Genomic DNA, 15,187 nt, shown 5'->3' on the forward strand with positions numbered 1-15,187 from the left:
AGTGTACCGCTGTCGGGTTTGGTAGGCTGGCAGACCCTGCAGCAAATTATGATGGTTCATGGTTTGTTAAAAGCCGTAGCTTTCATCCCACTGAAACGTTTTATTTTCTGACCTCAAAGGGGCTGAATGTCTTCAGCAGAGCAAGACTAGACACTGTAGATGAGAAGGGTTTACAGGGTTTGATCATCTGATGAGTAGTGCCATGTTAGCCTTAAAGTCAAAAAGCTTGTAGCCAGAAATAACACAGATGAAGCTACCAAGTGCGGATCTTTTTTGAGTAAGGTTGGTACTTTTCTCTCTGGACTAGAAATAGTTTAATAACATTTGATTACTGACTCCGAACGTGTCCAGATCTTCAAAATTGGTTTCTCGGATACTAGTCGATGGTGTCAAGTTGCAGGAGGTCTCCTTACAACTTCAGTTCACATTCACAGTAAAATGTCAAGTGCCAATTTGTTCCTAGGACATGTATGCTGCAACAGCTGCTTTGTTTATCCATATGACCTTCTGCAGGTCATATGGACTGTAGAAGATCTGGAGAAGTTTAACAGTAGCAGAAAGGAGAAATGACTAATTTTACTTTCTTTACTTGACTGGTCTGGGCACATACGTTTTGGGGTCAGCAAATGAAAGTGACATATATGATTTTGAAGCCAGCAAACATATTTTCCCTTATCATGTGAACCTGTTATGTTGACTTCCTGTGAAGTGCCTCTGCTAGCTGTCCACACATGGGGAGATTAAGTGTGAATACCAGGTGGCTAGTCATTCAAATACTGCAACTGAGCTAAGGTAACCCATATCAAAAATATTTTACATTTTGTATGTAATAAAACTCTGACCAGTACACTGGTCTTTTCATTCCATTCTGGAATAACTACAGGAGCTTCTCACCGACTTTTCTATAAGTTACTGAATGAAAGCTCTAAACAAGCTTTTACACAGTAAACCATTTCTGTAAGTGGGCTGCAGAAATTATGTACTGCTGAAACCAAGTTATATTTTAGGAGGCAGTGAAAAAATATTTTATTTCACTATGTCACCCCATATCTGCAATACGTACAAGTGTGAGAATGCATTGCACGTGTGCAGTTCTTTATTTTAAAGTGATCGATATGGCAATGTTAAACTGAAAGCATTTGTCTTTTTAAGTAGAGCACAGGTAATGGAGGCCAGATCAGAAGGCCTCTGCCAGTCTAGAAGTCAGAAAGCACCAACTGTCCAAAGCACAAAAGTGGGAGAGCAGTGAAATAAAATGAGCTGTCTCACACACACTGTTATCCTGAAATAAAAAGTTACAACTAATGTTAATCCTTACAGGAGCTGCCAAAGGGAGAGTCCATATATCCTCATAGATCTTTAAAGTGAAGAATCAAATGTTGAAGTTCCTTGAAATCTGTAATTGGTACATCTCTTTCGTACCCTTCTCAAAAAAAGTTTTAAGACTCATGATGGCCCACCTTCACTATTTTACTAAGGAATGTGATTTTGCATTCTTGAAAGTATGTCCCCTTGAGAATTGGATTGCCTCTTAATTATCCATTTTAGGGATAAGTCCTTTGAAATTCTCTGAAGGGTATTAGACCTGCAAGAGTCATTTGAGCTTCTATCAACACCTGGATTAAACTCCTCTCAGAAGCTTTATAATAAGTTTTGACAATGTGTGGAGCGGAGACATTGAATAAGCTCGGGCAGTTTAAGTGTTTCTTTGTCTGTAGGGGAATGAAACTGGTGGATCTGGAGCTGTAAGCATGATTCATCATATACTGCTGGTTGTTAATGGCTATAAATTGTTGTTTCCCATCATAATTTGCAGGGTTGGTAAAATTACAGTTATTAATGCCGTGTGCAGAGGGCGGCTCACATTCAATAGTGTGTTCTTTAAAATGTAGACTGCTTGTACTGTAGTTATGGACAGGATCTCAAGCAACATGATTGACAATTACGCAGTCAGCTGTAGCCATCTTACAGCAGGGACCTGGGTTGTGGAGGGAGGGATGGAAGGCAGTACAGGAGTGGTTGCACTGTCAAATGTTGTGCTTGTTGCGTTAATGATTTGGGTAATAATGTTATTTATTTCTTAGTCTACTTATTCACTCTAGCCAGCCTCTTGACCTTTACGACAGTGGACCTGGAGTGACCCTACACAATGAAACGCTTTAGTTATAGTTATTCCTTATTGTAAATACTTCCTATTATCATTAACAAATTCTACCCGGTCAAAAGATCTTATTTTTCAGAGTTCCTAAGCAGAACACTTGTTTGTGCATTCTGACCCCAATATCAGGCAGGTTTGGTAGAAAGTTGAACTAAACAATTGGGGAAAAGCCACGTTGTTGGCCTTTGCTTCATCTTTAGTTTCTATATTGATTTTGGCTGAATGATTAGATCTTTGTTCTGGTAAAACGGTCTCATGATTGCAAAGTATCAAAGGAGAGAGAAAATGAGCTAGCTCTGGTACATGGGAGCTTCAATTAAAAGATCAATTGTTCCTGAAAACATCACTATTACTCTTTGCTTACAAATTGACAAAATAAATACTGTAGATTCAAATTCAAATCTGGTTATTGTGTACAGTAGAAAACGCCCATTTAAAATGAAATGTGACTTTCAGGCTCTCATGGGAGCTTTAAAAAAAGAAGCCTAGCGTTATACATTGTGTGCCTGTGTACTTTGTGTAATAAAAATATAATGTCACCAGGGGTAGCTCCTCCGCTGAGGCAGAGGAGCGTCGCCCCACTGCTTTAAAGAGCAGTGCAGCGAAAAATTAAAATGATAATAACGAAACTATATTTTCATTTGGGTTTCCGTTCCTAGGTGCGGGAGGGGCAGGGCTGGCCAGAGCAGGTGCCAGGGAAGGAGTGATGAGCACACTTAAAGTGCGCATAAATGTTTGGCCGGCACTCTTGGCCGGCCAAACATTCATGCACACTTCGCATGTTCCCGACCAGGCTGTATTACACAGCCTGGTGGGGAACATGCACAGGCTCCCTTTCCCCGTCTGAGCGCTAAACCATGGCGCTCAGACCTATCACAACGCTGCAATGCAGCGTAGTAATTGTCTTAGGGGAACTTAGGGGAACCAATCACAACACTGCATTTCAGCATTGTCATTGGCTTAGGGAGCCTGGGTGCTTCCTGCATCGATGAGAGGTGACAGAGAGGCGGCGGCCTACGAGGCAACCAGCAGGTACGTTTTCTTTATTTTTTAATTTTCTACCCCTGCTACCGTTCCCTACCAGCCACCACTGAATGTCACATCAGGTTTCTGACAACAAACAGAAAATCATGAGTCTAAATCTAAGAGTATATGTGTCTCCTAAACTTTGAAAGCCGTAAGATTATTCCTTTCTGCAGCACCTTGCAGCTAATTACTATTTTGTTTCATTGTATTGCGGTCTTTTAGAGAGAAGTATGCAACAGGGCTCACAATTGCCCTAGTCAACCTTTCCCTTTTTATTCACATAGGAATAATGCAGGACTGTCAGTATAATAGGACTCACAACTGTCCCCTGCATCCGGTATATTGACCAGCCGAGGTCCTCCCCCAGGAGAGTACAGGGCAAAACAGTAGCAACAGGAAATATAATGTACCACATATCGAGTAGGCAGAACAGGGGGAGAGTAAAATTCGATTATCCTCACTATTATGTTGTATTTCTTACATTCAGCTTCTCGGTATCTGCAGCAGAAATCCTGGTGTCAGAACCGCCTGAAAACTGCTTGACCATTCTGGGTTTCAATTACGGAAAAGGCATGGCCCAAACCATGGGCTTGTTCCCATTTGGAGAAGAGTTATTACATTTAGAACCCAGCACAGCAATCAAAGTTACTGCACTGCATTGCACCAGGGGAAGAAAGCAGCACAGAGCTATATTTGTTAACAGACATTGGCAAAACCTGTGGACCTGATTCATAAAGGTATATGCACACTTTTATGTAAGTTGTCGTTTGTTTAGGACAGACCTATCTTTTTTATGTGAGGTCTCTGCAGTCATAAAAGTGCTACTCATTAAATATCTTTATGATTAGGAAACAATCCTAAACTCACACAAAAGTGTAAACTTACCTTTGTGAATCATGCCCATTATGACTGCCAGTCTTTTGGCTTTGCCAATGCTTGTTTTGTTCATCATTGATTTTGCAAAACATCGTTTTTGGGGGAGCTGTTGGGCCATCACCAATATTATTTAAAAAATGCCAAAAAGCAAAAATAGTTGTTTGGTCTCTAAAAGCACACAGGTCTATAAGTAACGTGTAGCATAAAAATAATACCATATAAGCATGCAGACAATGAGGCGGCCTACAAATCATTTAATGGTACGCAACGCATTTTACATGCTACCACAGGTAAGGTCGGGCTGGCCTATAGGACAATCTGGCAATGCCCAAAGAGCTGCTCTGACAGGTCAGGGTATGTTTTATGGTTTAGTGGGCAGATATTTACTGTTGATTTCCTTGATATTATCACAAACATTGCCTGGAGCAAGCACAAATGAATGCAGGCTCCTATACCTTGCAAAACTCCTGTAAAGTGTGTCAAAATTATCCCGATTTGCATGCCTGGGCTACTTTTTTAGCTATCTGATCTGCTGATTGGGGGGAACAACCTTTACAACGCAACTTTTACAACGCACTGCCATTACAACGAAACAGTTACAACGCAAATGCATTGACAACGCATGCCATTACAATGCAAGTCTTTACATCGATTTGCACTAGATGGCGTGCTAACATTAAAAATAGTGTAGTTTACTATCCAAACACCTTCTCTACTGTTACGTGGACTGGAGTTAGAATAGTAAATTACACTTTTTTAATGTTAGCACGCCATCTAGTGCAAGTCGATGTAAAAGACTTGCGTTGTAAAGACTTGCGTTGTCACTGCATTTGCGTTGTAAAGATTTCGTTGTAACAGCATGCGTTGTAAAAGCATGCGTTGTAACATCATACATCCGCTGATTGGGCACTTTAATTTTGGTACCCAGGCATATTTTCTATCTAAGTCCGACTCTGACCACATGTTGCCCATACGCAATAAGACCCTCACCAATAGGATTCTTTCTGCCTTGTAAATTCTCATTTTAAACAAACAATCGGATAAAATTGAGTTTCCTATGTACTTTGACCCTATATGGGTCTAGCTGTCATCGAATGTCACCTAAGTTTTATCAATGATATTGATCTCCGTCTCCTTACTAAATTCAACATAACCATGAGTCATAACCAAACTATAAGTTCAAGTTGTCGTGATATTTAAAAGTAGGAGTTATTGGATTCAAAATGACAATATACAATATACTGTTTCTACTATCTGAACTATGTAACTGATTCCAAAGAGATTTGTCTAAAGAAAGTTCTTCTTTTTTACTAAAAAAACGAAAGGCAACATTTTTTGATAGAAAAGGCCTTTTGTAATCGCATTTCATAAGTCTAGTGAGTAGCTTTGACCTATTCTTTCTAGACCATTTGTGGTGTTTATTTTTGTTCACATAATAAATTTATTTTGTGCTCACTCTGTAAATTTTAAACAGTAATGTCCCGATGGGTTTTATCATGTTTAGAAAAAAACCTAGAATCAATACATTAATTTAGTAATGGTACCTTAAGAATTATAGTCATTAGAATTATGTGTTATAAATGCCATAAACCACAATGATTCTGAGGGTCACACTTCTAGACTTCAGATATGCCTTGTTCTGAAGAAGTTCTATGTAGCAATGAACAGTTTGAAGTTCCTCACAAAATAAACAGCTGAGCACTTGTTCCTGCACCCTGATTTGGTATAAGTAACATAATTAAAAAAATGTATGTGACATTCAAACTTAGAGCCTCATTTAAAGACTGGCCAAAATGTGTTGGGAGCCCTTCTCGCTGCTCTGGCACCTCCTCCGCTTCTTTTACAGTCATGGGAACAGGCCAGGTTTCTGACAGCAGAGTATCAGCTGACTTTAACATAGCTTCTTCAAATGTGCAATTTAGGGTGCCCTATCATCTGTACAAATTAATTATTTTTACGATGCATAGAGTTGTAACTAATGAATACATGATGTTGCACCTAAAATTAAATGAACATTATGGTCTAGAAGAGTGATTGATAATGTATCATAGTTATGCCACAGTTTCATGCGAGGGACCATTTTACTAAAATGGATGCAGTTTCTAGTGTTCTGTCTTCCTGCTCATTTCCCCTGCCAATCAGTGACCCGCTGCAAGTCTACTCTCCTCACACTTTCTGCGGAGCACAAAGCGCTATGACCTAGGAGGTAGCTGTCCTTAGAAAGTATGCATTGTGAAGGAAACTGTCACCGTGTTCTCTATGTATCATTTTGAAGGACTTCTGCTGGAAGATCCACTGTCAGCCTGTAAAAGAACATTTTGAATGGATCTTTGTCTGAGAAATGTTTCATGTTGAATACTGCATTTCTGGAGAGCAGTTGCTGAGAAGCAAATGGAAGATTTCTCTTACCTTAACAATGCGTTAGTGTTAATGGTTATTGGTTATTAAGAATTTGTTTCTGCTTTGTCCAGTTTGAGCTAACCATGATCATGCTATGCTATGCTAAATGTTTATGTAACATGTATAAAAATCCCTGGTTTTGAAGGTTCGGGGGTTGTCGTGATTTCTCATTTTCCTAACGAAACTCCATCCAATATACATGAGACTTACTCTCCACCCTAAGAATGTTGTCTGTACTCTTTATGAGTTTGACTTTTAGAACTGAGAAGGATTTAACTGCCTAATTTAGAATTATTATTCTGTTTTTCTGATTTTGTATTTGAGCCTTGAAGGCCTTTATTTCATTCTTCTGTATCACTTATTTATAGAATTCTGTAATAAAACTTTTAAACTTTTCCATGATCTAAAACTCAGTTATTGAGCCATCCCAGTACCTATTTGATTTATACTCTGTTAACTGAATTATTGATGACTGTGGAGAGTGGTGTCTCTTGCCGCAAGATCAACGAAGAAAAACTGATCTGGTGTCTTGGTTATTGGAGTTCAATAGATTATTGGGTTTCAGCTCCCACACTGCCACCAGCTGAAATTTTTGATCCATTGCCCATCTACCAAAGCATAGTTGACCAAACATCAGAATACCACCTTATTGATGCCAGTTGTTCTCATGCGCATTTCTTCCTGTTTGCAGACACCAGGCAAAAACTGACAGATTCTAAATAGGAAACAAGAGAATTATTCCCATGCAAAATTTCCACAAGGGGGCTGAGCTTTATGGTATGAGATTTCAAATATGTGACATCACTGGAAGTGACATCACTATAAGTGGTGTTGAATTTAGCTTTGAGAAAGGCACTGGAAAGGCAAAAAAAAAAAATTGAAGACTTTTTGCATGTTGCCACAACACCTGTCAAAAGTGTCACAATGTATTTTTGTTGATCTTGGTGCTTGACTCATTTTAACGAGTCAGAAAGCAAGCACAATGCAATACTCTAATCCGTCCCACCATTTCCTCCTGCCTTCCTTCCATGTGTGTTCCTCTTTTCTTCCTTTTTCCCCTCTCCCCACCACCTAGCAGCTTTCCCATGCTTCCCTCCTGGTGCAGTCATATGTGCTCTCTCCTAGGCCATGTCTATCTCTTGTTCTGTTCTCTCTTCATTCTTGCATCACAATTTAATTTTGTTTCCTTTTTCGGATCCTCTTTACACATTTTTCATCATGCCTCTAGTGCTTAGTTTGGAAAAGGAAGACTGCTGGTACCGGAAGCTCTGCTGAGAAGCTTTCAGCAGTGCAATTAAATGTTGGCGTTGGTAATACCAAGGCTGGAAGTCTTAAACCCCCTCTTGCCTCTCGAATCCATTACCAGACACTCCCTGTCCCTTTATTTCACTCTTGCAGGTTCCTGCTTTGTCTCTTTTTCTGTTTTTCTCTTCCTCTGGCTTTCTGATTTGTGTGTTTTTTTCTCTCTTGAGCTTGGTAAATATCTGTATGGGAAACATAAGTGGTGGTCTCCAAAAATAAGGGCTGATGGCCCCCACCGGCAACTACTGCTCAGATTAAGCACAGATACATGGCATGAAGCACTGTATAAAAGGCAAGTAATGTTGTGTAAGTGGTAAAATAAAATGGGACCTAATAGCTGGTGGGTGGGAAGTGGACTGTGGACATTGTGATAATCAGTTTGGCCAAGACATTATGGTAATCAGTTTGGCCAAAGGAGGAGACCACATGATGCCTCTCTCTTTGAAAAAGGTTAAAATCCTATGCTTTCATATGAAAAAGACCACCCCGGGAAAGCAGTTACTTTTGTTCTTGCTGTTCGATTCCCCTATGTACAAACCTGTGCTCTAATTTAAATCTAAAATTGCTGTTGGTCTTTCTAGGCATTTAAGGGGTTTAAATAATAAAATATAAGGCGCACCTTTACTTCAGACCTCCACTCTTCTCTATTTCAAATATTACTGGTATTAATATATAATTAAGCTATTAACAATGTTTAGCACACACCATGTTTGTTTATTTTCGTCTGTTCTTTGCCCCTTTCAAACTAATAGTCTTCGAAGTTCTGTGTCTCATTGGTCAGTAAACTTTCTGGTTTTGTAATTCTACTTCTAATTGAAGGACAGAGAAGGTCTGATAGTCTTCAGTTCTAGTGAGGTCTAAGGTTTTTTTGTCCCCTATAGTCAGGGCCACTGCCCCGTGTTCTGGGATTACAATTCTCAGTTTATGGGCCATTATTTTTTCTTTTTAAGAACAAACTCCCAGGCGGGAGGTGGAAGTTTGTGATTAAGTTTATTATTGAAAAACAAATAAATTGACAGGTGAGCCAGTTAAGCATGGTTCCGCGGGGGACAGCATCAGTGCAATACAAGGCACATACACCTGTATTTATCTGGTGGGGACACATATATCTGGCAGGCAGACTTCCGCCAGGCAAGCGGACGTCATAACTTCTATTGACCTAGCAGGTTGCTGGGCTTCTGCCAAATTCTAAATCAGCTCCTTAGCCATTAGTAAAACATCAAAATGGTACCTGCATGTTTCATGATAAGAATATGTACAATATTTTACTTTGGATTTTGTAGAACACATTTTGTTGGACAAATATTATATGACAAAACATTTCCCATCCATTATCAGATCAAACAATTAAAAAAAAAATTCAGGATGGACCCTCAGAAAAACTCTGCTTCTGGAGCCTGGCTAAAGAGAAATAAGATTATGTGATAATGGCATGCCATGATATTGTTGTCATACCTCTGTTTGGAAATCAGGTCAGAATAAGTTAATGAGCATTTCTGCTGAGATAATGAGCAGCACAGCAGACTTACTTCACTATTCCACTCTGAGTTTGAATATTCTTCTAAAAGCAGTAAATGCTCACTCAAAATTCACAGCTAATATTGTTTTTTGGTATGAATTTATCCTTTCTGAACTCCTAAATTTCGTTGCTGTTATCAAATACCTTATACACTGAGTAATCAATTCCTTTTTTTCCTTCTTCTTTTTTTTACAGAGGATGGACCAAATGAAGATACTGCAGGTGAAGATGAAGTAAGTGTGTATCTATGGATTGTACATTACATTACTTGATATGTTTCATGAATGAAGAACAAAACAGACCCTTTTCATATATCCGCTTGTTCAGATTTTTTGCCTTATGTAAAATGGGTGTCCATGCTTAGGACGGGGCAGCATATTCTATACATATTCAAGATTCAATGCCATTTACTGTATCTAACTGGAATTAATGTACGACTTAGTAACGTGATATAAGAGTATCGAGGACAGACTATTAAGGGACAAAATGTTGAAAGGTAAGTGCATATAGAGAAGTATAGATTTACTGTTTCAAATCTACATACCTTGAAAATATTTTTACAGCGTAAGTACATATATGTGGAGTACAGTATAAAAATCTAGGCTTACTTACCAGAAACTATTTTTTCCTATACATTTTTTCCATGATATTATGTTCCATCGATATTCTGTGGTTGATATTCAGGGTGCATATCAAATGAAACTAGCTTACGCAGTTAGTAGAGTTTAACATGAATACCCACCTCCTTGCCCTAAAATGGATATCCTATAACATCTCACATTCTGGACTTACATAGTTGGAATCCAGAATCACTAACCCACATATCCCTGCTAATTTGAGACCAAACTACTGAACACTTTTTAAAGCCGCCTGGTTTTGGCTGACAAAGGAAAGGGTTGACTCTCTTTTTATATTATGATGTAGTTCTGGGAATTTGTTCAACTTGATTGAATAAAAAAGAAAACTTTACTTAGTAAATGTATACTTACTCACGTTTTCTGGTGATATCTTGATTAAAAGTTCGGATTCGTTCACCTATGGTAGACAACTCCATAGAAGGAGCATACGCTAAAATGGCACAGGTTTTTTTCTGTATTGTGTTTTATGGAGAAAAAGTGAACAGAATACCAACAAGTCACTCTATATCCCTCATTACACAAGTTTTTCAGGATTTTCTGACCCCTGCTAAACCCCTGTTTGCACAGGGATCGGAAAGCTGAGTTTTTGTGATATTTATTGCATGCGGTAATTACAGGGTGTGCTAAATTTCTCATCTTCTGTTAAATTTCAGTAGGTCAAACCTGCCAGAAAGACAAGTCAATAGTTTACGGTATTTACAGTACCATGCAGATTTTAGTGCGTTAAGCACCAAAATCACTGTTATTCCCAAAATACCCATAACAGGTGCTATTCATTGCGTCAGATACATAATGTCCCCACAGGAGTGGCGGATCCTTTGAAGGGAATCTTTTAACAAGGGGTGCTGAAAAGTACAGAAAAAGATGCTACACTGGAGCAGGCGGAAGTGGTGGTGGGGTGATGTAGAATACACCTATTCTATTCTGTATAATAATAGTGCTAGAAAAATAGGCATGCCACATGCGATTTATAATCCTATCACAGGGTACCTCTACATTAGGACAAAGGGCCTGATTACGAATTCGCATGTCAATGACACCGCTGAACATGTGATGGCGGTGTGGCAACCTTCATACAAACGGTCTCACTGCCGTACTACGAGTATGGCGGTCAGACTGCCACAACTGCTGTGGATCATGGATCCCGCAACTGTGTTGCAGCTATCAGAGGTTGCAATATGCTGGCGGCGCCGATGCGACACGGCTGAGCACATTACGATTTGCCTCACTGCAAGCCAATCCACAGCTGTGAGCCTCGCCTTGGAAAGAGAGGTGGTGAGGAAACTCAGGGGGCACTTACAGGGCCCACTGTCACCTCTGTGCATGGAGGTACATGCAGGGGGGCACATGTTGTGCCCCCTGTATTCTCGCACCCCCTGTACCTGCACAGTCAGAAATGCACAACATTGTGCATTTCTTTCTGTGCAGAAATGGGCCGTTGCTCTCCTATGGCAGTGCCTTTCTAAGGCTCTCCCATGAGCCTTAGAAAGGCATCACTGTGGGACCGCCACCGCAGGACCGCTCACCAGGATTGAAGTCACAATCCGGCAGGAGGTCTGACTACAGGTCTGGTGGACTCGCAGCAGTGGCCTGACATTGCGGCCCACTGCGAGACCGCCAAATTAATAACCACGCCCTAAGACACTGACCCCATCATACACTAGAAATATTGATATAGATACTCCAACAAAGGGCTGGAGTAACTCCCCTTACATAATGGACAAAGGGAATGAAACACACCCAGACTTTGTTGGAGTGCAAGGGAATGCTTTTCCATAGGGAAAATTGTTTACCTACGGAGAAAAATGTAATTGCATTGCCACATTGAGCTGGATTTCATCCATACAGAGTTATACCTTGCGTATTACTCATGAAAAACCTGGAAAGCCCTACATGAACAGCACATTCCAGTTCTAAGGTAAGGATTAAAAATCTAGTTAGACTGACCATTTAGATAGAATATACTTAGTAAGCTAAAGGCAGTGCAGGAAAAAGTAAGCCTAGTGCATATTGATCGGTGTTGTTTATGTTTTGTGGTTGTGAATTTAGGATGACTTTAAAATTCCCAGTAACCGAGCAAATCAGATGGAAAGAAATGAAATTTGAAAAACGATTTCAAAGATAAAAAACTGTGGACTTCAGGAAGCAAAGATCCAGTATAAATTATTTCCTAATAATAGAGGCCTGTCACTCATTAACGGCTATCAAATTTGACCCCAACCCGCATCAACAGAAAATGCCCTGGCTTGATCACCTACACCCTACCTTAGCATATTTCTGTTCATATCTGGTCTTCACGTTTCCCACTTTGCATAGAAATTATATTTCAACATGCATATTGGAATCTCAAAAAAGTAAACAAGTGACTGTATCCTTTCACAAAGACACAACTGCTCCCAATAAAAATGCCTGTCCTTTATTCCAATTACATTGCCTCTAGCCTGAACCTTTAACGGGCCACCAGATGCTCAGGAAGAAGTTAAAGAGGCCTGCTCCTTCCTCCACCCTAGTCCTATCCCCTTTAATCCCACCCAATCACCTAATCAACAGCAACCTTCTGTGTGTCTAGACAGAAGACTTTTCCATATCATTCTTGCAGGCATCCAATGCTGTGTTCTTTTGATTGATGTTTGCAGAGGATACATTGTTGTGCTTTGGCTACACAACCCATGTCCTCCATAGCGCTGATTTTTAAATACTTTGGTGTGTTTTCTATGTCATACGTTTGGGTTAATTGACCATGGAGACAAACACAGTAGATATATGCCGCTTTTACAAACGTAGGGCCTGATTTATAATTTGGTGCCCAGGATAGGATACTCCATCAGAAACGTGATGGATATCCCGCCTGCAGTACTACAAGTGAACTATATGCTATGGCACTTGTAATATTGCTGATGCAATATCCGCCACACTTGTGAAAGAGTACCCTGACCTTTGAAATATAAATCAGGTCCTTAGTATTTTATCTAATTTGATAATGAATTTATTTTTGTTACAGATGAAAGGTGTGGATCCAAAATTGATAGACTTCTTAAATGAACATGCAGCAACAGAAACCCCTCTAACAGAAGAGATTTTGCCTGAAAGGCCCTATAATGGGGAATTCATGAAATCAGGGGATTCATACTACTCGTCATCAGAGGAAGACTATGAAGGACGAGATGTTGGGATAGAAAAAGTTAATAGTCAGACATTCAGCAGGGAACTGACAGCCAAGAAGAAAACAGGCTCTGAACCTGGCTCCAAAGAACTGAATAATCTCCAGCAGTGGGTGCAGGAGACCATGAGGGAGGATGGAGGAGCCCACGAAGAACCTCAGCAGAGCGTGGGTGGTGAACTTCTCCTGGAAGTCAAGTCCTCGGACACTGACCAATACGGCTACATCTTGACACAAACAGAGTAAGTGTAAAGTACGCTTTTGTAGATAAGACAAGATTCAAATCCCATTCGACCATGAATTGTGAGCGTCAATAGGAGAGTTTAGGAGCACATGCCATTTTGTTGTAGTTGATGAGCCTCCACCTTTTTCTCCTGTGATTTTTTTCAGTCCTTCTGGTAGCATCCTGGCAGTTTTACCCCGAGAGGCTTGTACTAAGTGAATTCCGACCCCAGTATTTCTACATAGACAAACTTTGATGTCATTCTAATGTCAGCTCTACCGTTCTGGGGCAAGTGTGGCAATAGCATCAGAAGAAAAAACAGTCTATTATACTTTGTTGGGTACTAACTTCATAGTGATGTTGTTGAATTGGAAATACCAATGGACACTAATTCACTGAAGTGCCAGAGGTAGTGGGAGTGGCATGAAGGGATGCAGAAATTGTGACAGACTCCCATTCACCATCAATCAAATATTTGGTTAGCACTCCTGCCACACTCATAGCCCCTTTCGCAGCCACTTATTTGCTGTTGATGGGCCAGGAGCAGGCAAGATATGAAAACCATGGACAGTGAACATGATGTGGGTGTCCTGCTTACTTCCTGTTCACGCCACTATCTGCAAGAAACCTAAATTGGGGTGACATGGGCAGTGCCAAGGTTACCACAGGTGGCAGCTGCTACCTCCGTCTATCCATAATTAGCATCTTTTGAAATATTCTTGTGAGGAAAATGGACATCTCAGCACATTTGTAAATGTCTTGAAATACCATCTTGAATTGATAGTAATAGTCTAACATAATTGGCATCCTGTTTAAAAAGTAAAGGGGGAAAAGCCTTCTCACGTAGCCCCCTTTACACCTGGGCACCTTGAGCAGCTCCCCCTTGAGTTACTGTAGGACAGGAGAGATTATTTCAGTTTAATTGGAATGTTTGAGCACATGTAGCTTAACACCAATTTGGTGGCACCTTTGAAGATTACAAGATCTGAAAGCAACCATCCTTAACTGTTGCAGTACAATCATAGGATGGCACTACATTGTTTACCTTTTAGTATGTCAAACATCCCAGAACGTTATAAAAGGTATTCAAAAGCCACAAAAGGGACTCAAGCAAAACATGTTTGCATTCCTTACAGGTGCCATCATTGATACCTTATAAACAGCTCAAAACTACTTATAGTTGTGTGCTGCTACCCCTCACACTATCTCCTGGAACACTGTCTATGGGTAGTGAAGCACTGGTGTTACTGCCTTATATTAGTAAGCTCTTAGCAGGTTAACCCTGTGGTAGGAATCAATTGTGGAAAGATTGGTACAGGGAATCTGGACAACTATAGTTGTGTTCGAGTCAAAGTGTTGCATCCATTTTTCACTTGCTTTCAGTGTTGGACTGGCAGTCTGGCACTGTCAAATGGGCTAGCTTGAAAGGGCCTTTGTGTGGGCTGTTTTTCTGGTTCCACTGCGGCTCACTGAAACAAAAACAAAATGCCCCACACTCGCCCTTTGAAACTGGCTCATCTGCTAGTTCCAGACTGACAGGCTGCATGAAAGGCCAGTCTAACTATCACTGCATACTTCTAAACATTAAAAACTCAAACAGCTCACACCCCGGCAGCTTTGGGTCAACATGATTCTGCACTCTTTTTCCGTTCGTGCACAGCATTCATCAGGACCTGTGGGTCGTACATATCCGCCCTAGTTAAAGGTTCGAAAATAATTTCTATCTCTAAAAGTAAAACTACAACACATGATTTCACATTGAGCAAATTGTATTCAACACATGTGCAGGATACATTAACCAATACTAAAGCAAATTCAAGTTTTTACTGGGCTGGTGAACATCTCATACTCACAACATTCAGCTCCTCCAGACAAGTGGGACAAT

The 15,187-nt window shown here is 40.2% G+C and overlaps 1 protein-coding gene across 1 annotated transcript in view; it reads left to right on the plus strand.

Annotated features, from left to right (window-relative positions):
* The window catches only part of PTPRN2 (protein tyrosine phosphatase receptor type N2), a 2,166,812-nt gene that overhangs the window by 956,454 nt on the left and 1,195,171 nt on the right, over positions 1-15,187 (plus strand). The window contains exons 8-9 of the mRNA XM_085631955.1: positions 9,477-9,514; positions 12,921-13,321. Of these exons, the coding sequence (XP_085488081.1) occupies positions 9,477-9,514; positions 12,921-13,321 (439 nt within the window). The remainder of the gene's footprint in view (positions 1-9,476; positions 9,515-12,920; positions 13,322-15,187) is intronic.

This window comes from Triturus cristatus, chromosome 10, assembly GCF_964204655.1.
Source record: "Triturus cristatus chromosome 10, aTriCri1.1, whole genome shotgun sequence".
Lineage (NCBI taxonomy): Eukaryota > Metazoa > Chordata > Amphibia > Caudata > Salamandridae > Triturus > Triturus cristatus.